The 23,995-nt window shown below is 32.4% G+C and overlaps 1 protein-coding gene and 1 long non-coding RNA gene across 2 annotated transcripts in view; one reads left to right on the forward strand and one right to left on the reverse strand.

Annotated features, from left to right (window-relative positions):
- Positions 1-10,440, reverse strand: part of LOC132738781 (echinoderm microtubule-associated protein-like 2) — a 35,314-nt gene extending 24,874 nt beyond the window's left edge. The window contains exons 1-3 of the mRNA XM_060726375.1: positions 10,079-10,440; positions 3,693-3,846; positions 787-962 (exon numbers count right to left, since the gene is read on the reverse strand). Of these exons, the coding sequence (XP_060582358.1) occupies positions 787-962; positions 3,693-3,819 (303 nt within the window). The 5' untranslated portion in view covers positions 3,820-3,846; positions 10,079-10,440. The remainder of the gene's footprint in view (positions 1-786; positions 963-3,692; positions 3,847-10,078) is intronic.
- A 2,983-nt stretch (positions 10,441-13,423) lies between these two features.
- Positions 13,424-20,795, forward strand: LOC132738800 (uncharacterized). Its single transcript, XR_009626918.1, has 3 exons — positions 13,424-13,680; positions 14,563-14,632; positions 20,349-20,795. It is a non-coding gene; the product is annotated as an uncharacterized LOC132738800 (long non-coding RNA).
- Positions 20,796-23,995: the final 3,200 nt, after the last annotated feature.

Raw genomic sequence — 23,995 nt, forward strand, 5'->3', positions numbered from 1 at the left:
AATTATAATACTTTCTATCACTTAGCTTTATTAACTAAACTCTATCTGAAGACCTTTATGTTTTTCCTCATACGGATTTTCTATAACATGAAAGGCTTCTACAAGGAAAGCTTGACGTATTTACTTTCTGGTTGTTAAATACAGGTTTTCTTTGCCAAGTAAGACTCCTAAAGAGCTTAAATACTTTCTTTCTGGTTGTTTAAAACAATAAAATAAGATTTCAATAGCAAGTAAGATTGCAACTCCTATCTGAAGCACTTTAATTTCTGTTTGTATGTACCGTTTTCTATACCAAGTAAGACTCCAACTTGAAGAGCTTTTTTCTTTTCTGGTAGCTAAATACAGTTTTTTTCGATTCCAAATAAGTCTACCTGAAGATTACGCAACCTCCTATAGGGTCGTTATATACAGTTTTTCTATACCAAATAAGAACCCTAACTAAAGAGTTGAAAGAAATTCCTTTATGGTCGTTAGATACAGATGTTCAGTATCTAATAAGACTCCTACTTAAAGACCTTAAATAATTCCGTTTATGGTCGTTCTATATAGACTATCAGCACCAACTAAAACTCCTATTATCTAAAAGTTTGAAGTAAATTCTTTCTTGTCGTTGAAATAAGGTTTTCTTCACTTAATATAAGACTCGTACATGACGAACTTGGAGAATTTCGTTTATGTTCGTACTATACATTATCTAAACCAAATAAAACACCTAACTGACATGCATGAAGTAATTTCCTTCTTGTCGTTAAATGCGGGTTTTTTTGGTCTAAATAAGACTCTTACCTGAAGAGCTTGGAGCATTTCCTTGCTGGTCATTCTCCCCTCGTCGTTACCATACTGCCGTAGACTCATGTGTAGCGCCCTCATGCGCTGCTGACTATATTCTCCAACAATATCACTTAACTCTTTCAACAACTTCTCGTCTTGTTTACGCCTGTCTTCAAGTGGATCTTTCGTATCTAAAAATATCCCAGCGAGCATTTTAGTGTTATCGTGAATATAACTGACTACGTTCTTTTATCTTCAGAGCAAGAATTGAAATCCGTTTCAATATAATCGTTGAGACGATCTACACACGTTAACTGGCCTGTCTTTGCTTAATCAATCAATTTAAAATCTTCACCGTAAAAAAAGATTTATAGCAAATGCGATTTTCTAAGCCTACAACGTTCAACAAACAATAATATGAATGCCAAATTGTACGGAAGCGTCCTGGTGCCAATTCATGATGTTCTATAAAAATATAAACTCCTACGTAGGAGATAAAAAAAGCCTAATTAGGAGTTTATAACTCCTACGTAGGACTTTTAAACTCCTACGTAGGACTTTTTAACTCCTACGTAGGACTTTTAAACTCCTACGTAGGACTTTTTAACTCCTACGTAGGACTTTATGACTCCTACGTAGGACTTAGGACTTTATGACTTTATAAGAAATGCATACAGAATGCTTTGCAAATCTCAACATTCCGGACCGGTATATCGGCGAAGGAACAAGACACTTACCCCCCCCCCCCTCAAATCTTAAATATAGAGGACATTTCACCTTTGGTTCATACAGAATTTATTTAAGTTTGATTGTGTAGGAAGCTATAAGCTAAAAGACACATTTTCGAATCCGTTCCTGGAACCAACCAGTACGTACTTAGCAATGAGTGTAACGTTTCTTGCTCAAGGAAACAACGGCTTGCGCCTAACGGGGTTTGAACCCATGCGGCTAGCGATCATTAGGCTACTAGTCACACGGCCATGCCGCAACACTTCACCTTTTAATAAAGTGTCTCAGGTTTCTAGAGTGTACAGTGTCTTAGGGTGAGGTGTCTGTAAGCATTGGCGATGTATCCCGAAAAATTGCTTTACAGCTATTCGGAAAAAACTTACTCGACATCAAGCATATAATTATATCAAAATTTTAAAAGGTTTTAATGATTACGATTTCAATACGAACTAGCTGAACAAAACGAGCAATTTATCCATTTTCGGCCGTTTCAATTGATTAAATGTTTAATAATGAATAACATTGTATATCCTACTTTGAACAAAGTTTAACCCTTACATTTTGTGTACATGTGTATAATAAATATAACTAAACGTACACAATACAGAATAATCGTTTAATATATGCAGAGAATGACAAAATCATCTCTGGCTACAGACTAAAGGTATTTACTAAAGGGGCTTGCCACAATTACAACTTGACACATATGAGCCGCGCCATGACAAAACCAACATAGTGGGTTTGCGACCAGCATGGATCCAGACCAGCCTGCGCATCCGCGCAGTCTGATCAGGATCCATGCTATTCGCTATCAGTTTCTCTACTTGTAATAGGGTTTGTAAGCGAACAGCATGGATCCTGATCAGACTGCGCGGATGCGCAGGCTGGTCTGTATCCATGCTAGTCGCAAATGCACTATGTTGGTTTTGTCATGGCGCGGCTCATATAATTTATTTTCCTACATAATATGCTATCTTAAGTTATACTCTAGCATACATGTCCGTCGAATTCTGTGCTTTCAGTTCTTTGATATGTATTCTACGTAGGAGTTATAAAGTCCTACGTAGGAGTTTAAAAGTCCTACGTAGGAGCTACAAAGTCCTACGTAGGAGTTATAAAGACCTAATTAGGCTTTTTATTCTCCTACGTAGGAGTTATAAAGTCCTACGTAGGAGTTTAAAAGTCCTACGTAGGAGTTATAAACTCCTAATTAGGCTTTTTTTATCTCCTACGTAGGAGTTATAAAGTCCTACGTAGGAGTTACAAAGTCCTACGTAGGACTTTTAAAGTCCTACGTAGGAGTTATAAAATACTACGTAGGACTTATAATAAAGTCCTACGTAGGAGTTATAAACTTTATATAGGCTTTTTTATCTCCTATATATATACGTAGGAGTTATAAAGCCCTACGTAGGAGTTACAAAGTCCTAATTAGGCTTTTTTATTTTTTTATAGAACATTATGAATTGGCACCAGGATGCTTCCGTAAAATTGAGCCACATTTACGTCAGAAAAAATAAAACATTGACTAAATTTAATTTTTGATCGTCCTTCATATCAATATCAATGTTTGAATAAGCTAATATCTCTCGCCTAATTGGAATACATAATACATGTATGAATATTTTTTTTTTTATGGAATTGAGAACGTTTTATTATTGAATAACAAATATGGTTGTATGAGAAGGGTTGTATGTGAAGGGAAATAGGACGGGTATAATTACGATTATATATGAAATAATGACTAAGAGCTGTCTGAAGAGGGTCAAAATTGAGAACAGACTACTTAGAGAGAATTTCCACTCTCGACCTGGAATGATAGCAAGATACTCAATCGCAACTTTTCGGCTTTTTCCGTCAGTCTTCGGATAAGGACAATAATAGCAGAGATGTTCCGATTAGACAGGCTGTAATCGATGACGGGATTTCAAATATAAACCTACAAACGGAGGAAGAAATGCCAAAAGTAAAGAATTCCTTTTCCTTAGAAAAGCTTTGTTTATTTGTTTTAACACAGCATTTGGAACCTTCAATTACAAAATTTTCAATTTTTTTAACATGCGGAACGGGCATAACGCCCTGTTGCAATCACCCACAGTCTATCACAAATGTAGAGTTTACTTTTAAAAAATAAAAATCTGGGGATCTCCAGGTCCCTGATACATGTTTATAAACAGAACGGAAATAGATACCAGCTATATTTAGATCTCTGTGGGCTTTCCGGAAATTTGATTTTGGCGTCTTGTGGTGGTGTTTCTTTTTATCCGTATGTCCATTTATCTCGGACTTCGTACTCCGTTGACCTTTCCCGGCAGGCATGGTGTTTCCGAACGCTAATGCGAAATTCTGGAAAATAGAAATTTGTATTTATATCAGCCTTCAACAACCCTTACAATCAACTCACCCTAAGCCGCGTCTCCACTTGGATTTAAACATCAGGATCAAGATCAAATTCAAAAATGTTCCATTGTTTATTCCTTATAAATTATTGTTCAGTCTTTAATTAATTTAAATGTTGATTTGAAATAGCATTTTTATGAATTTTTGGATAGTATTGTTATTTCTTTACAAGTTATGCGAATTCAACAGTTGACTAAAATATTGAGTTCGATCCCGGTTACTCGTGTATTTTGTTTTGTTATTCATCAATTGTATATAAAAGAATAGGTTTGTTTCTTAAATTCCTTATTATTTAAGCCTTATATGATTAATGTTATTTTCATAAAGCAATGAAAATAAAGTCAGGATCATTTGATCCTGATCCTGATCTTTTCTTTGTGAACACGCAGTCAGATGTATGGTTATTCGCACGAACAAAATGTATAACATACTTTTGTGGAACCGCGGATTTTTGAAGTCTTAGGTAAAAGACCGTCAGTGTTTTTCGTTATTTACGTTTCTATTTTTAGTTTTGTGTGAAAGTCCATGTCTAAATGACATTATGCTCATTATTTCGCTATCAAATTGAGTTGAATTAGTAAAAAACCAAAAGATTGGCTTTTATATTTGTAATTGACCAATAATTGTTATTGTAAAATGTTTATAATACAATATCAAAACAAACTATGTTATAAAGAGACTGCCCAACTATTTTAAAGAATTGAGCGTAACCTATACATTTTGAACAAATTTATAGAAATTTCCTTACTGATTTTTGTGATTTTTGAGTAAAATATAAAACTGAACACAATTAAAAAAAATGTCAAGTTACATGTACTTTCAAATTAACTTAATTTCACTTTATTTAGAATCTGACCTGTTTTTATTACTCTTATTTACTTTACTGAACATATATTTTATTTCAAATTCGCATGCCAAAAGATTTTTTTATCTAACTATAAATGTACATAATTATTAACGTGCTATATTTCGCATTCTATTATTAATACTGATAATACATGCATTTCCATCCCACACGGAGACGATTTTTCTATCAAATTGGTTTATACAGAATTTATTTAAGTTCGATTGTGTAGGAAGCTATAAGCTTAAAGACACACTTTCGAATCCGTTCCTGGAACCATCCAGTACTGAGCAATGAGTGTAAAGTTTCTTGCTCAAGGAAACAACGACTTGCCCCTGACTAGGTTTGAACCAATGCGGCTAGCGATCATTAGATTACTAGTCAGACACGTTAACCACTCTGCCATGCCGCCACTATTTCTATAATTGCTATCAAATTATTCATTTTAAATTACATGTAATAACATGACATTATGTCATATTTCAAGGCCAGCAGAATAATTTTCATCAAATTAAAATTTTATATGTTGTTTGTTATTCCATGTCTCATGGAATTATAATTTTTACATGTTATATGCAATATAGATGTTTGAGAACAGAGGGGGATTTTTTGTATATAATTTTCAAACTTATAAATTTGCATGTCCAATTTATATGACAACAAAGGTTGTTTTTTTTTTATTTAATGTTCAATATTATAAATTTAGATCTTCAATTTATTTAACATTAACATTATTTATGTTTTCCTCTCAACCGAGGCAAGTTTTTTCTCTCTTTAAATTCTTGATTTACATGTTTTTATTGATTTCTCGTAAAAAGTATTTCCATGTTACCAAAACGAACCTACATCTATATTCAAAGCATAAATCATAATTTACCTGAAATTCGCCGTCATCCATTGTAAGCTAATAAATAATGATATTGCAAAATATACAAAATCAATTATTATCCCAGACGTTAAAGGAAACGATTCTATGAAATACAACTTTCCGACAGCCAACAGGGCGGCTTATAAGTTACCGTTTTTACAGTCGCATATTTATCCAAATCTTTTTATCATTCTTTTTCTTATAAAAACTATCGAATTCTGTGGATTACATATCGATTCCCTGTGGTTATAGACTTAAATAAAAGCTGTTATGTTTTTTTTGCCAGGAAATTGTGCTCTGTAAAAATGGCCAGCTCTTTCTAAACCATTGTCATTGACTGAAATAAAACCGGAGTAAAAACTCTATAGAATACAATAGTCTGGAAATGCTAGATCGATATTGTTATTAAACATTGATATTGTAAATCATGAAGCTGATAGTTCTGTTAGCTGTTTTTATTCGTCATTTATTGAGCTCTTACTGCGTTGTATTGAATTCTGTTCTTGTTTTGAATCGTAGTTAATTGTTTATGAGTGTTTTACAATTGTTTACATTACGACGCCAAGTTCTTGAGACCTATAGGATTACCCAACGGTTTTAGGCTTGAATAATAGGGTGTTGTTTTTTTAAAGCTCTGCTATGGTTACCAAACTTTGCTGACCAAATTGAGATTGATGGTATGCACCTTCTTTTATTTATGCTAATACACTCTAGTTGTCACTGGAAACGTAGATGGGCTACCATAAGATTTTCTTCATGTTTTAGAGGAATTGTACAAGAGGTTATTAAAAAATACTAAATTCCTGATTCTTAATACATATGAAAAGCACGCACAAATGCATGAGACATAAGTTAATAGTACCATTCGATATTTTACAAGAAATAATATTGGAGAAACCTTGGTGGATGTCGGACACGTAAACCCACTTTCTATCTCTTTGCCAGTCTTATATACAGAATTTATTTTGGCTCCTTTGTGTACTCGACACACACTCGAATCCGTTCCTGGAACCATGCACCCAGTATTATGCAATGATTGTGTAACAATTGAAGCCGCGCAGGATAACTAGTCCAAGGCGTTAAACACTCGTCCATGTCTTTGTCAGTCTGTACTTATTAAAAGATTGGCAGTAACACAAAGTATCACAAATTTAATAAACAGAACATGTTATCATTTCCTTAATTCCAGGCAAATACCTTTATTCAAAGACTGAAATACCCCGTTCAAAATCTGTAAATGCAAAAAATATACTATATAAATTTGAATATTTTAGCTTAAGGGTCAAAGGTCATTTAGGGGTCAATCATATTTCCAATACAATGTATAATTTAAATGAGACTGTATCGAAGTATATTATATGAAGACAGGACTGGCAGCGCTTTTATTGGAAGTTTATAGTGTATAAAAATAATTCCAATAAAAAATAACATATTAATTGTCCTGTGTATTTGTTGCTAACCAAAATCATTGATGTTGTTATGTTTTTTTTCAGAACTGTTTACAGTTCATTAACCCATCCGACTGAATAAATTCTACATTCAGTCAATTATTAATTATATCAAACAAGTGTGGTGATAGGCTTTTTCCCGATGAAAGCTTTTATAAACACGTTCAAAGCGAAATAAATTCCAATAAAACAGGTGTTCTGGGACATTGCAATTGATTGCGTGGGAGCAAATGTTTAAACATCAGTCAGCAACGCTTAATATTTCGTAAATACTTGTGTTGTCTGCGAAAGCAAAAACTAAATTTTCATGAAGTTGGCGGCCTGGTAGTTTAGCAAACTAACGGCCAAATAGCCTGAGGTTGGCAGCCTTGAACCCTCAAGTTAGTGTCATATATTAACATAAGCAAACGATCAAAAATGCATTATAATCACTTTCACATGAGTCTACAAGCATGACTGATATAAAACAATTTACCTCAAGGCCGCTGAAGAAATATAACTTCACGAACATAAATATTAAAGGCCCATTATGCCCTAGAAATGCTTTTATTTTTATTTCTCAAAAACTTCTTATTTTTGATGTCCTGTTAAAGAGCTCATTGGCCAACTTTTCTAACTTTCTGAATCAGAATCTTTTGCTTCTTTGCTTTTTTAGCAAATAGCACAGTAATAGTTGTCTATAGTATTTTGTATGGAAGTCACAATACTGCTTTGTTTACATTTTGCTACTTTTTGTGACAAATGATTACCCATCCAATGCTTCTTTCTTCAGGTAACTTTATCATTATTATTTTAAGTTTCATTTTTTTTCTTTTTTTTTTAAAATTCAAATTAGATGCATGTAATGTGAAGATAAATATACTCGTTTCATAGAAAAGTTTCAGCCCCTCGTGGATACCTCTTAGTTCATTGGAGAAGTTGGCTGCAGGGGCTTCGCAGCGCAATCATTTTGGCGGAAACTCAGCAGCCTTGTTGTGACAGGGCAAATGCGCAACAAAGCAGTATCAGCCATAGCACGTGATTCAGAGTCAGTCTCACAAGAGGGAATAGCCATTGATGGAAATCCGTAAAGGTCATAGGTATGATAGGTATGATGCAGTACCCGATTCATTGCCAATTAAACTTGAAGCTCGTCATCTCTTGGATAAAGCATGGTATGCGCACCATTGGAAAGCGCAAAGGAAGTGATGAGTATCGGTCTTTGTTGCTTTCTCAACGTTTTTTATTTTGATATTGAAAATCTTTAACACTGACCAGTTCCAGATTAAACGGTAAAGCTATTAAAATATTGGAGAATTCGATATTGATATACTATTCAAAATAGACAAATAGTTTTTGGAATCGGACCAATAAACTATTGTGTTCAAGCGTTTGTAAAACAAGACAGGAATATCTAGATTCATTGAGCAAATATCTGTGACCAGTTTTATAACTGTGACCAACTTTGTATTTGTGACCAATTTTATTTCTGTGACCAATTTTAAATTTGTGACCAATTTTATATCTGTGACCAATTTTATATTTGTGACCAATTTTATATTTGTGGCCAATTTTATATTTGTGACCAATTTCATATCTGTGGCCAATTTTATATTTGTGACCAATTTTATATCTGTGGCCAATTTTATATCTGTGACCAATTTCATATCTGTGACCAATTTTATATTTGTGACCAATTTTATATCTGTGGCCAATTTTATATCTGTGACCAATTTCATATCTGTGACCAATTTTATATTTGTGACCAATTTTATATTTGTGACCGATTTCATATTTGTGACCTATTTTACATTTGTGGCCAATTTTATATCTGTGACCAATTTTATATTTGAGACCATTTTTTTTTACTTGTGACCTATTTTATATTTGTGACCAATTTTATATTTGTGACCGATTTTATATTTGTGACCGATTTGAACTTTGAGTATACAAATGTAATCTTAACATAAGGGTATGGAATCTACCGTAACTTTGCATAATCATGATTTTTAGATTAAGTGTTTGCACCCACAGATAAGGTCGTCGCCAGCCCATGAATGCAAACTAAAAGGGAGACCACTGAGGGTTGTTTTACTTAAGAACTGGAAATGATTTTCCGATTTGATGTATCTCTAGGCGCAAAATTTCAGATCATTCGCTCATTCCGTTTTGTTGTTTTTTTGTGTTTTTTTTGTGTGTGTGTGTGTGTGTGTGTGTGTGTGTGTGTGCGTGCGTGCGTGCGTGCGTGTGTGTGTATGTTTTTTTTTCTATTCTAATTGAGAAAAATGACCTAAAATTTAAAAGCGTTATAACGCATAGCATAAATATACGATTTTCAATTTATGTTTGTGTATTTTGACAGACCCTTTTATTAAATTTCAACAAATCGACAATTAAAACTTGTGTACACTTTTTGGCTTTGTGAATATTGGAAAGGACCTAACACAATGTTGGTCTAACTTTTGGTCTAACCCTTTTGTATGTTTCGGTTTCATATTTAGAAAACAAAATGGGGAAAACACTGTAGCTATGGCAAACCTAAATTATAAATAAATAAATAATGAAGTTTCAAAAGTGTTTGATTATCGTTTTGATGTCTACAGCCCAAACAAGAAATAATGCTTAAAATTAATTATAACTATTACTTCAAACATGAAAATATTATTAATTATTTTATATAACTTAGATGATGATATTTTAGTTAATTTGTTAGAAAAGATCAATCTATAGTAATATTTCCCTTTATCCAGTTTTATCCGTTATTTCCCCCACACCTAACACTACAGCATTTAGTTATGCAATTCTGGGCATTGTACACAAGGACAATCTCCCAGTTTTGGAATGAAACAAAAACTGAATAAAAAGGACAGGTAATCTATATGTGCAATCGGACACCCATAAATTACCAAGCAATGGTTAAACAAAGTTCACCTCAATCGAGTATCTTTTTTAAAAGATACTTCTTTTTTTCACGTTATATTTCATCAACATGTACTGTACAGTATATACAAAATACAGATTTCATAACAAACGACTTACATTTTGTTTTTGCAATTCTCTGTCATCTATAAAATATCCTTCAATCCATCAATGTAATGTTCCATATTGTTTTACCTTCTTTAACTTTGGTGTTCATTATTGACCGGTAGCTTATTTCTGAACGCCATTTCCTATGGTGCTAAGTGTCGTCTGCTCATTTGCAATGTATATAAAATATGAATAAATCCTGTACGTCATTTATGTCAAGAACCCATGTCGCGTTTCACTATAGACTGATTCCAATTATTTCATAATGTTTATATCGCAATCAATGACTGAAACAGATGACCCGTCAATCGATTTCCGTTGTCTCTCTAAAATCATATCCATGTTAAATACGATGCATTGCAAAGTCATGCTGCCGCGCCTAACCAGGCTACAGGTAAATAAAAAATCATGTTTATGTCTCTGGTATAAACGTCTCGGCGGTGAAAAAAAATGTTATACTAGAATAGATATTGAACATTTCAAAATAATTGTCCCATTAGAAATGGATACAATTCAGACCAGGATGTCTTTGTGGGAAAACGCACAAATGAAAATATTGATGTAGTCTTTATCACACATTTCAAGAAAACTTTTTTTTTAAAACTGAACAAAACTCATTTTGAATGGCGAATAAATTTAAACATAGCATGAAATGCACAGGTCAATAAGTTCGGTCACCACACCCGGAGTGCGAACGATTAGTATCGGTCAAAAAAAGTCCCGTCATGCAGGGACAGTCATAAAGTAATAGCCCACTGAACGCCCAGTACTGCAAGTGGGACATATCTCCCGGATTTATGGCTCCGACAACTAAGCCACCCAAGTGATAAATTCCCCTGCAACGGCTGCTTCCCGACAGAAATGTAGCAAAAAACCGTCGCGAAGAGTATATAGTCTTTAACCAAAGAATTGTAGAATGTTGCGATCGGCTTATTTGCAAATTATTGAAACACATGCCAAAAATAAATTGAAACAGTAATTTTAAATTGAAAAGATTTAAAAACTGATTAATTACGATGAACTATTCCGAGATTGTGGTACACCTCAGAAAGTATAAGAAACAAACATTTTAACTTGTACGTACAAGTCTGTGATGACATAATTTAGTGGTCATTACCCTGGTGTCTCATCAAACCGTTTCATTGATCAAAATAAAACAGTACTCCGTAACGTATAATGTAATTTGTAAAACTGCATTTACAGCTTTTGTTGTTCCAGTAGGACACCCGGAGATTGGTTTTCCATGTTTCATAATGGTAAAAAACCTTCTATCAATGCATACCATCTCAGATAATGTTCATTGACGTAATGTCGTAAATGAATACGGCAGTTCATTTAGCGCTTTGATTGCTTGCAGACATGAATGTAACTAAAATTAACGAGTACATGTAAATATATATCGTTTGGAGTAGTAAATATAATGACCACTATGTAATTTTTAGTGAAAGTTACACGATTTGTCTTAGATACAAATGTCCACAATACAGCACCTGGTTTGAACCACCGACTCTCCGTAAAAAGCTGTACTTTTTTTTTTACTTTTACATGAATTAAATTCATTCAGATTATTACTGAGATGCGTATAACAGAAGGGAAGTAAATGTTACTAAAGTAGTACTGCTATTAGGCACGATTACTTCCCTTGTCAGCTTCAGGTTTGTTATAAGCCAGATAACACAGTATTTAGTAACATTATCAAATTATCTTTCAGAGCTATAAAGTTAGTAGAATAACTGTAACATTAAATGATCATAACTCGTTATTCATCAAATTGATTATCAATTTTCTGGATACAGTTTTTCTTTGTAACTTTATAAATATAATGAGTGTTTCCAGTAAAGGATATAATAACCCTGTCCATAACAATGATACAAAACCGTGTTAACAATGAAACAGACCGTGTTGACAATAATGCAAACAGTGTTGACAATGATAGAAACCGTGTTGACAATGATACAGTGTTGACAATAATGCAAACCGTGCTGACATTGATATAAACCGTGTTGACAATGATACAAACCATGTTGACAATAATGCACACCGTGTTCGAAATTATACAAACCGTGTTGACAATGATACAAACCGTGTTGACAATGGTACAAACCGTGTTGACAATGATACAAACCATGTTGACAATGATATAAACCATGTTTACAATGATATAAACCGTTTTGACAATGACATAAACGATGTTGACAATGATATAAACCGTGTAGACAATGATACAAACCATGTTGACAATGATATAAACCATGTTTACAATGATATAAACCGTTTTGACAATGACATAAACGATGTTGACAATGATATAAACCGTGTAGACAATGATACAAACCATGTTGACAATGATATTGTCGTATAACGGAGAAAGAACTCACAGATGTTACATACTTTTAATATACAAATACAAACACACAAGTGAACGAGTGGAATACCAAAGCCGAACTCCTCTTTTGACATTTGAGAATAGTATATATAATATCAACCTGTCCTAAGGACATTTTATAATGTATATAAATACACACGTTTTAGAGTTACATATATTAATCATTTTGACATAAGATCAGTCCGCATGTACATCCTGCACTATAATATTCATAAATCAAAGTCATGTTCCATAGTGCACATATGAAATAAAAACCTTAATATATGTATATACATGTTGACTTGTCATTCTTTTTGAATATAGCGTGTATGACTCATTAGCCTGTGCAACCAGCTATACGACAATTCCTCCTTTACTTATAAAAAAAAATTTAAAAAAAAGTATTAAACAAGGTATTAATTAACAATCTAAAATCAACTTGACATCTGTTTTACCCCTAAGGTAAAGATGTTATACATCAACCTTTTGTCACTTTATTTTAAAAGAAAAATCACCTTAGGTAATATCCGGTCAGGGATGTCCGGTCAGAGATGTTATCTAATGACTTTTTATTACTTTATTTTTAAAAGAAAAAATCACCTTAGGTCATATCATCTCTGATTGGTCAATTGAATATCGTGTGTAACCTTTTCATGTTTGAATTCATTTTAATAGAGAAATTTGGATAGATACAATGTAGCACAGGTAAGTTTACTTTTGATATTAGTTTTAAAAAGTTTGAATAAGTAAAATAATAATTATTGTTAAATGTTCGATTAATCTTTATGCAAAAAAAATACAAAAATAATATGTTAAAGTAACATAAGGTAAATATTATAGCTTTATAAGTTTTTCAATAAATATTAAATTTCCTTTATTTCATCATAAAAAAAAAGAAAAAAAAAGTTAATTTCTAGTGATTTAGTAAACATAAAAACAAACAAATAAGTTAACAATTTTCAAAGAACAAATTATTTTAAGAATATTAATTAGAAAAACTTTAAGGTATAAAATTTAACAGAATTATATGTATGATAAGAGTAGAAAAGATATTTATATACGAAAAAGTTTAAAAAATATTATAAACAATTGATAATTGATAAAATGTCCAGGTGTTTCATTTCCTGTAAAACGTGTATTGTGCATGCGCATTGAACACTTCCTGTGACACGTATATTTTTTGTAACAGGTACTTGCTGACATCAGTATGGCTTGGTCTTCGTGACGTGTCGGGAATTTCAAATCGTTGGTATGTAGCTTTCTAAAGAATAATTTTAAATTGACACTCATAATTGTTCATAAATGTTTGATGTTCTTGAAGATTCTTTTAAATTTGTATATATGTATTTGATATGTGTAAACGTAGACTTTATACACAAGTTGATAAAGTTATATTCGAATATTTATTGGCACATCTGTAAACGCTGTTCTTGTTTCGTCGTTGTAAAAAGAATGTCTTGTATTGAACAATACAACAAAGTGATGATAGATCTATAATTCTTCATTTATGTAGCAATGTTTTTGAGTAAAAGATAATTAAATTAACAGTTTGCTGTTGCACGATTCTCGCAAATGTTTATGTGATATTTATTTTGGATATCTCTGTCGCGCACAAATAATTATTTTGATAAGAAGTTGTCATCAGTATTTCTCTGGGTTTTTGTTTTTAAGTTTATATAACACATAGAAAAACACATTCTATTGATAAACGGAAGTTTTCGGCTTCTCTGGTTGAAGACAGGAACAAAAGTTTATTTGATTCCACAATTTTGTTGTTGTTGTTGTTGTTGTTGACGGCTGTAACAGCATAGTTATGTATTTTAAACATCGTAGACGCTTATTTCATATAATTTTACATCGAAGAAGGTGTTTATGGTTATATCTGCATGGTTTTACATCGAAGAAGGTGTTTATGGTTACATCTGCATGGTTTTACATCGTAGACTGTTGGCATCGTAGAGGCTGACTGTAATATTTCTAGTCAGGCGGTGTTTTACTGTACCGGCGAATTCGCTCGCACCTCTCTGTCTTGGCTGGACGACAAGTGATCGTTAGACCAATATTTTGCATTTTCGTCCGTTGTCAGATCGGTTAATAGATATTATATACAATAAACATAATTTTGTTTCAGATATATGAACAACAAGACAACTGTCATAAAATGCATAGGATAAGAATTCCAATGAAAGATGTTCTCTAGTGTAAGTATCTTATTTATGTAATACTTGATATTTAAATTTTTACTTTTCATATTGAATTTTTAGACATATTTTGTTAGTTTTAACTAAGCTATTAACTTTAGTTTATTTCGACAATAAGACTTATCCCAATTTAAACTTTATTTAATGATTGTGCGTTGACAGTTGAAACATGTATGTATACACATGTTATTCTAATATGAAATAAAGTAAATAATCAATTTGAAACTCATGATTAAGTGCTGTCATTTACTTTGAAATGCATTTTAATTAACCGATCTATTAATAAACATATAGCGAATAACGATCATTTTAAGCAATAATAAAAAAAATCTAAGATATATAGTTCTAATAAAAAGAACTTGAAAATTAATATAAATGAATACAACCACCAAAAATATAAAGATATATGGTTAAATAATGTAATTTTCTGTTTTGTTTTATATTGTTTTCTTTTAACATATATATTTTCTTCTTTCCATAATTACTATTTACAATGCCTGAGGTCAATTTACCGAAAATTAGTATAGCATATAACACGGAATATAACGTTCTATAACAATTCAGCTAATCCTTGTAAAATCATTTTAAAACTTGATTTCGACCCTTTATCTTTACTTTGTAACTTTGTGTTTACCTTACCAGATACTTTATATCGAGGTTTTACAATACTTTTCTTTTTACTAGAAATAGAGTTTATAAACATTTCATTATCTGAATCATTATCATCAGCCATTGAATCTGACTGAATAGCATTATATGCTGCTTGTGACTGAGGATTGCTATTTACTTGTATGGAATTTGAGTCTGATAATTCTGAATCAGTCTGCGATTGCATTTCTTCTGAATGTGCATTACTTTGAGCATTTTCATTATTTGAAATTTGTTGTTGTTGTCGAAGATGTTTCTGTAATTCGGCTAATGGAATATCATCTTCACTATCAGAATTTGACCTTTCTTTTCTAACATTCTTAGCAACTTGGGGTAATACTGATTCTGGTATTTCTGAAGCATCATCAGTATCGCTATTTTCAGGTGTAACTACAAATGTGGCATTTCTTTTTGGTCTGCCAGTATTATCTGCTTTTGGTATTGACCAGTCATTAATATTTGCGAGCCTAATTTGTTCTGCATGGACTTTAACTGTTGAATTGTCAAACTGATTTTTTATTATATAAGTTAATGGTGACCTTTTCTCCATAATTCTATAAAATGGCTTCCAATTCACATCTAGTTTGCTTCTCTTACGAAAATTCTTATAGAATACGGGATCGCCTATTTCAAATTTGATATCTTTTGCGGTCTTATCTGCATAGCTAGCTTGTTCGCGTTTTGCTTTTTTAAGGTTCTTATAAACAGATAGAAAAGTATTATGTTGTTCTTGTAATGCAATTTTGTGATACTCTTCGCCATGATAGCGCTGCCTTGGTTGTAGCAACAGGTCCACCGGTAATATGGCCTCACGGTTATATAACAAATAAAATGGACTATGCTTTGAAGTCCTAGAGACATTGAATCTAAGTGCGGCTAGTGTCATGTTAAGATGAATATCCCATTGTTTGAGATTTCCCTGGATTCTTTTAGCTAAGATATCATGTATGACATGGTGAGAACGTTCATTTTTCGCGTTTCCGGCAGCATGATAGGTAGTTGTACGCACGTGATCAATTTTTAACTCTTTAAGTGTTTCTTTAAAAGCATTACTTGTAAATTCTGATCCATTGTCAGTGACAATTTGTAATGGACATGCGTATCTAGGGTAAATTTCTTCTAATAGTAAATGTATAATTGTATCAGTACTTTTGTCAGCAGTAGGGAAACACTCGGGATAACCACTGTAAAGGTCAATAAAACAAATAATGTAGCGGTTACCACTCATTGTTTTCTCATAGGGCCCTATAACGTCGATACTCATGGTCTGGAATGAATACATTGGTACTCTTGTTTCGCCCATAGGTGCTTTTATTTTTGTAAGATTACGTGACTGACAATCAACACATTTAGAAACATATTCATACAATTCTTTGAACATATTTGGCCAAAAATATTTTTGTTTTATTGTTGTAAATAACCTCTGTGTTCCCGGGTGACCATTATTTAAATGATATTGAGTAATGACAAGGTGTTTTAAGTGTTGCGGAACAAACAATCTAAGATTAGGATTATCATCTACATTAGACAGATAATAAAGAACTTGGTCAATTTCTAAATATTTGCTCTGCACTGATTTAGTTGGCTGTCCGTGACGTAGTAACATTTTCAGTTCAAGAATAGTTTGATCTTTATCTTGCTCTGAGGCCATATTTAATTTTTCGAATTGTTTAATATCTTCTACAATTGGCTCTTGAAATTGGTATTCTTTGTTTGCTATTTCTTTGGCATTAAAGTGCGTAGAATCAAAAGCATTTACTTCATAGCTTTCATCAGTTTTCACAGCATGTACATTATCATTATTTGAATTATTACTTGAATTTGAGACTGTTATTTCGAAGGCATTGTCATTTATATCAGGCTCATAAAGTTCAATATCGGACTTGTTAGCATTTTTATCATCAGCTGGAGGTCTAGAAAAGAAATCGGCAATTAAATTTAATTTTCCTGGCAAATATTCAATTTTACAGTTATAGGCAGAAATATTTAAAGCCCAAAGCTGAATTCTTTTGTTTTGCATAGGTGCTTCTAGAAGATATTTTAAAGGTTTATGGTCTGTAAATATAGTAAACTCTGCATTATGTAAATAAACATCTAATTTTTGTAACGCATAATGAATACTGAATGCTTCTTTTTCTATGGTACTGTACTTTCTTTGAGATTCACTTAATTTATGAGATAAGAAGTATATAGGTTTTTCAATACCAGATTTGTCACATTTCTGACTTAAACATGCTCCGACCACTAAATCTGAGGAGTCCGTGTATAGAATATAAGGCTTATTTGGGTCTGGGAATGCTAAAAGTGGAATACGTGTTAACATTTTCTTTAATTGTTCAAAACTTTCTTGACATTCTTTTGTCCATTTAAACAAAACACGTTTTCTTGTAAGATTGATTAGAGGTTCAACAATTTTAGAATATTTAGGGCAAAATCTTCTATAAAAACCAGCAGCACCAAGTAAAGATCTGACATCTTTAACACATTTTGGTACCGGAAGTGACCTAATAGCTTTTACTTTTTCTGGGTCTGGTTTTATACCTTCATGATCAATTATAAAACCAAGGTACTTTGTTTGTTGCTGAATAAAACTGCACTTTTTCAGTTTAAGTTTTAATTTATGCTCTTTAAGCTTTGAAAATACTGTCTGTATATGTGATAAATGTTCATTTAATGACTTCGAAAATATTAGAATGTCGTCAAGATAACTGACAGCAAATGCCTCTAAACCTTGTAAGACATGTGACATGAGTTCTTGGAAAACTCCAGGGGCAGAAACTAGGCCAAAAGGTGTTACGTTGAACTCGAACAAGCCTCGGAATGTCGTAAAAGCCGTTTTTTCCTTGTCTGATTCATGCACGGGTATTTGCCAAAACCCTGAGCGCATGTCTAGTGTTGTAAAATATTTTGAAGACCCTAGTAGTGTTAAAATATCGTCAATTAATGGGAGAGGATATGATGTTGGCTTTGTAATTTTATTCAATTGTCTAAAATCAACACAAAACCGTTTACTGCCGTCACGTTTCCCGACAATAACAACAGGAAATGAATAAGGGCTATGACTTCTTCTTATAATATTAGCATCTAACATCTCATCGATTGCGTCACTCATAAATTTTCTATTGTTTAAAGGTGTGCGATATGGGCTTAATTTGATTGGAGGATGATTACCTGTTGGTATTTTCATGGTTACAGTATCTGTCTGTGATAATTCAGAATCTTTATTTGCGAAAATATTTCTATTTTTCCTTAATAAGTCTCTAACAATATTAAAATGCTCTGAAGGTGTATGAATATCACGTTCGAAATCGTTGTTAAGAGGGGAAGTTGTTTGAAGAGCCTCTGTAACCGAGTTAATGCTCTCAACTTCTGAAACTTTAGCAACTACTGAATCTCGTTTTAATCTTATAGTTTTATGCGTATTGTTGACAATCATAATAGGAAATCTTCTATCAGCCGAAAGTTTCATAACAGAATTTGTTATCATAAGACCTGGTTCAGAAGCAATCATTCCAGTTTCTATACTTTTTAATTCATATAATTTATCATTTTCCAAGCCTGGATTTTGTTTTAACTTAGCAGTGCACACATTAACTGTTTGAGGTTTCAGAATAACATCCTGTTTTAATCTAACAATTGATGCAATATGAATATCTTCTTCGAGGGGTACATATGTATTATTAACTCTTAAGCAGCCTAAATCAAAATATAATCTAACGCCATTTTGTGTTAACCAATCACGGCCTAAAATAATATTTCTATTCATTTTAGAAACAACATAGAATTTTTGAGTTGTTTCTGTTTTCCCTATTTGAAAATTTAGATTTATATAACCATCTATATGTAAATAATTTCCGTCAACTGAACATAAATTTATTTTCTGTTTTATAAGTTGAGGGGGATTCTTCAATTTTCTATATATTCTGCGATGCAGAAGACAAACTTCAGCACCTGAATCTACTAACGATCTGTATTTATAGTTTTCTATTTTAATCAAACACGAATTAGGGCTTCCAGCTAATGCTATACTAAATTTTGGTATTTTATCGTTCCTGTCAATGACCCCTTTGTGACAGGAACTTGCTAGTTTTCCTGAAAATTTATTTTGTTTCTGTCGTAAAAATTTTGTTTACGACATTCACGCATAATATGACCAAAATTATTACATTTCCAGCACTTAATCTTTGATTTCAAACTATTATTGCTATTATTTTTCCTAAATCGTGAAAAATTTTGTCGGTGAAATACAGAATATATTTCATTTTTCCTAAATCTACAACTACGCACATGGTGACCTGGTCTCTTACAGTACACGCAAAAATTTCTTGTATAATAATGATTAAAATTATTTGCTTTGTAATTCATGTATTTTGCGTGATTTTGAGAATTAGAAAATTTTACTCTGGCAGAAAATCTAGCTCTGAAATTCTGTTCATTCATTGCGCACGTAATTGCTTCTTGTAAAGTTTTTGGCTTTTCTCTCATAAGTTTAAGTTTTAAATAATTATGCGCTAAATTATCCGTAAACAATTCTACTAACTGAAGTTCAATTAAACTATTATCTCCTAGTTTATAATTTTCATAAGCGGTTTCAGCACAATTAATAAATTTTTCCCCAAAAATTTGAACACTTTCTCCCAAATCTTGTTTTAAATTTCTCAAAAGATAAAATTCATGATGTAAATCTTTAATTTCCCCAAATCTAGTACTTATTTCTTCTTTTAATTGTTTCCACGAATTACGAGGATTATCACGCAAATATCTACATATAAAATCGCTTACAGTCCCTTTACTTGATTGAAATGCGACTAATTTTATTTTATTATCATCCAAACCTTTTAAAACAGCATATTTTTCTATAGATTTTATCCAGTCATTAAAATATTTAGAATTTCCATCAAAATTTTGTACTATTTCTGATAAACCCTGTGTACCTATGACAGTTGAAATATTGTTCAATTTATCTGACAAATTTTCAAAAATTGTAGCTATTTCTTGATCTGACATCTTCAAAATTAGCAAATTACAGGTATATAAACGATCACTCACCTTTAATTTTCTGTTTCAGGTACTTCGTTGTGTCCCGCTGTCCAAAATCGTCGCTTCGACATCGCTGGTCTTAGGCGCCAAACCAACCGTTATCGTATAACGGAGAAAGAACTCACAGATGTTACATACTTTTAATATACAAATACAAACACACAAGTGAACGAGTGGAATACCAAAGCCGAACTCCTCTTTTGGCATTTGAGAATAGTATATACAATATCAACCTGTCCTAAGGACATTTTATAATGTATATAAATACACACGTTTTAGAGTTACATATATTAATCATTTTGACATAAGATCAGTCCGCATGTACATCCTGCACTATAATATTCATAAATCAAAGTCATGTTCCATAGTGCACATATGAAATAAAAACCTTAATATATGTATATACATGTTGACTTGTCATTCTTTTTGAATATAGCGTGTATGACTCATTAGCCTGTGCAACCAGCTATACGACAATATAAACCGTGTTGACAATGATATAAACCATGTTGACAATGATATAAACCGTGTTGACAATGATACAAACCATGTTTACAATGATATAAACCGTTTTGACAATGATACAAACCATGTTGACAATGATATAAACCGTGTTGACAATGATATAAACCATGTAGACAATGATATAAACCGTGTAGACAATGATACAAACCGTTTTGACAATGATACAAACCATGTTGACAATGATATAAACCATGTTTACAATGATATAAACCGTGTTGACAATGACATAAACGATGTTGACAATGATATAAACCGTGTAGACAATGATACAAACCGTGTTGATAATGATACAAACCGTGTTGACAATGATACAAACCGTGTTTGAAATTATACAAACCGTGTTAACAATGATACAAACCGTGTCGACAATGATATTAACCATGTTTACAATAACATAAACCGTGTCGACAAAGATACAAACCGTGTTGACAATGATACAAACCGTGTTGACAATGATACAAATCGTGTTGACAATGATATAAACCATGTTTACAATGACATTAACCGTGTTGACAAAGGTACAAACCGTGTTGACAATGATACAAACCGAGTTGACAATGATACAAACTGTGTTGACAATGATGCAAACCGTGTTTACAATGATACAAGACATAAAAGAGAAATATGACTGTAATGCAAATCAGATATTTAAAGTTGACAAATAGAGACGATCAAAAATAGTATTATTAAAATAATATTTCGAAACAGATTTAGAGCATGTAAGATGTTTTACAACTGAAGTAGCGCTGAACGTGAATATAATGTTTCACAAAGGTAGCAAAATGTAAACAAAGTAGTATTTGACTTCCATACAAGTTCTAATTAACTATGATTATACCAATAGAAATTAAAGCACAGAAGGCGCTGAATTTGTTTGGGTCTCAGAATGTCAGAAAGGTGAAGGTTGTGATATTATAAACCAATTTGTTTTTGTATAGTGCCACCAATGCTTTCCAGTGTTTTAACTGTAGTAAATTGGCTATAAGACTAATTGAAACACTCATAGTCAATTCAACGTTTATTTGACTTAAAAAAAAATTAGTTGCCTCAACTGGGACTTGAACTCGAGACATCTCGATTCATAAGCGAGCGTGCAAACCCCTCGGCCACGGTGAAGTTATATCTTCACTTCCTGAAGAAAACCATAATTATTCTAAGTTAAGGTTTGTAACTCTTATTATTTCGACGCTAAACACAGATGTAAATAATCATGGAGCTTACTGTAAGCATGTTTATCTATAAAGAATGAAACAATATTAGAAATCTTCGACCATTCGGTAACTACTTTGCTTGATAATTAATGCGCCTGCCATTTGACAATCTTTACGCAGTGATCTCCCCTGAATTTTTCGGCGTTAGTGTACATTTAAAGGGAAGTAACCGCTTCAAAAGAGTGGACTACTTTAGGCATTTGCAATTAACAGCATTAGGCTCTGAAATTTCGCTACCATTATTTGTTTGGTCTGACGACCCAAAAAAATAAAAAGTTTATCTATGTGGCAAATGAGTATTTTTTAAAACTGTTACAAGATACCAAATAAATAAATAAAAACCGTGGTACACATGATATCATGCAAAAGAGCTGCGCAAAACAGAGGAAAATGAGAGCGTTATAAAAAACATCAAAAAACGACAATGATACAAAACATATCAAGATATGGTTGATAACAATGCATAAAATTAGAGACTGTACTCCAAAATAAAGTTGACAATGAACCAAATCTGATAAAGATACGGCCATTGAAATCACCAGGCAAATTGTAGATAGAGTTGACAATGGTATTTAAGAAAATGCCTTAAAGATCCTGTATGTTATAATTAAGGTTTAATGTTGTTACCACACTTAAGTGAAATTTGTATATGTATATGATCAAGCTTATAAAACAATTTTCAAACATCGAAGAATATATAAAATATGTACTGCAATTATTTTTGCATATTATATATAATCATTAAAATATATGAACTAATTTCTTATTGAAAAATTTAGACTTAGACTTTATAGAAAATAAATTTCTAATAACATCCCTTTATGAACATGAAATGTTAATTCGATAATATCTTTATAAATAATGCTTTTTGAGACTTACAATATTGATAAATATTAATTTGAGCATCATATTTATGATATAAAACCATAACAAATTTGTGTTACATGATCTTTTCAAAAGGTAAATGCAATCACATTCTCGGCCCTTTCCGTCCAAACTTCGGAGATATTATTGATAATAGCCGAGATGTTCCAACTGCAGTTAATAGTAATACAAAAAGAATGACAAAGGTAAAACAGATTTCTTCCGACTTCCCTTCGCGGCGTGCACGTCGCTCGGAAGGCATAGGTCACACCAGATGGGTGACCTAGTTAGGTCACTTAGCTGGTGTAACCTAACCAACGGCGAGGGGTGTGGCCCTAAAGAAAGCTGCTGCTCCCGAAAGAGGTGCCTTTCCTCTATTGTCAACCATTGTTTAAGAAGCGAAGAGATGGGTCCTAGAGAAGGTCTACGACGAACAACAGCATGAAAAATAAATAAAACCAAAACAACAACAAAAAAACAGATAGAGACACTCAGGATCATATCCCCGTGAAGACAACCGTTCTAGTAAATAAAAACATGTAATGTAATACAATTTAAAAGAATGCAATGAATTTAATTTGCAAAATTAAAATAAATTCAAAATTTCAAAGTCATTGACTTTCGAATAATATTTTACAGTGCAACAAGAGAACTTGACCAAAGGGGAAAAACAAAACAAGAGACAACGAGGGACGTCGTCTGTCTATATATGTTGAATTGTATTGAACATTTATTATTAAATTAGCCACTCGAATATGACTTTGTTAAGCTCCTCTTTTGTCAACTATGGTAATGGGGGTGATATGCCAAAGTGACACAAAAAGAATTCTTATGTAATTAATGTTGTTACGTCTATTGCTTAATCTTTAAGCATTTTCTTGTAACTTTCTTAAAACGCATTCGAATTTAGCATGAGAATCAGATGAATTTGTGCGTGTGTGCGTGCGTGTAAGTGCGCATGCGTGAAAGTTGATGGCCTATGTATAGTATTTAAAAAGGCTGCCGTTTGAATATATTAACCTGCTCATTCCCATGTACTTAAGAACAGGTTCCAAATCCAAATAGCCCTCAATCA

This window comes from Ruditapes philippinarum, unplaced genomic scaffold (assembly GCF_026571515.1).
Source record: "Ruditapes philippinarum isolate M1 unplaced genomic scaffold, ASM2657151v2 ctg1078_1_1_1_1, whole genome shotgun sequence".
Lineage (NCBI taxonomy): Eukaryota > Metazoa > Mollusca > Bivalvia > Venerida > Veneridae > Ruditapes > Ruditapes philippinarum.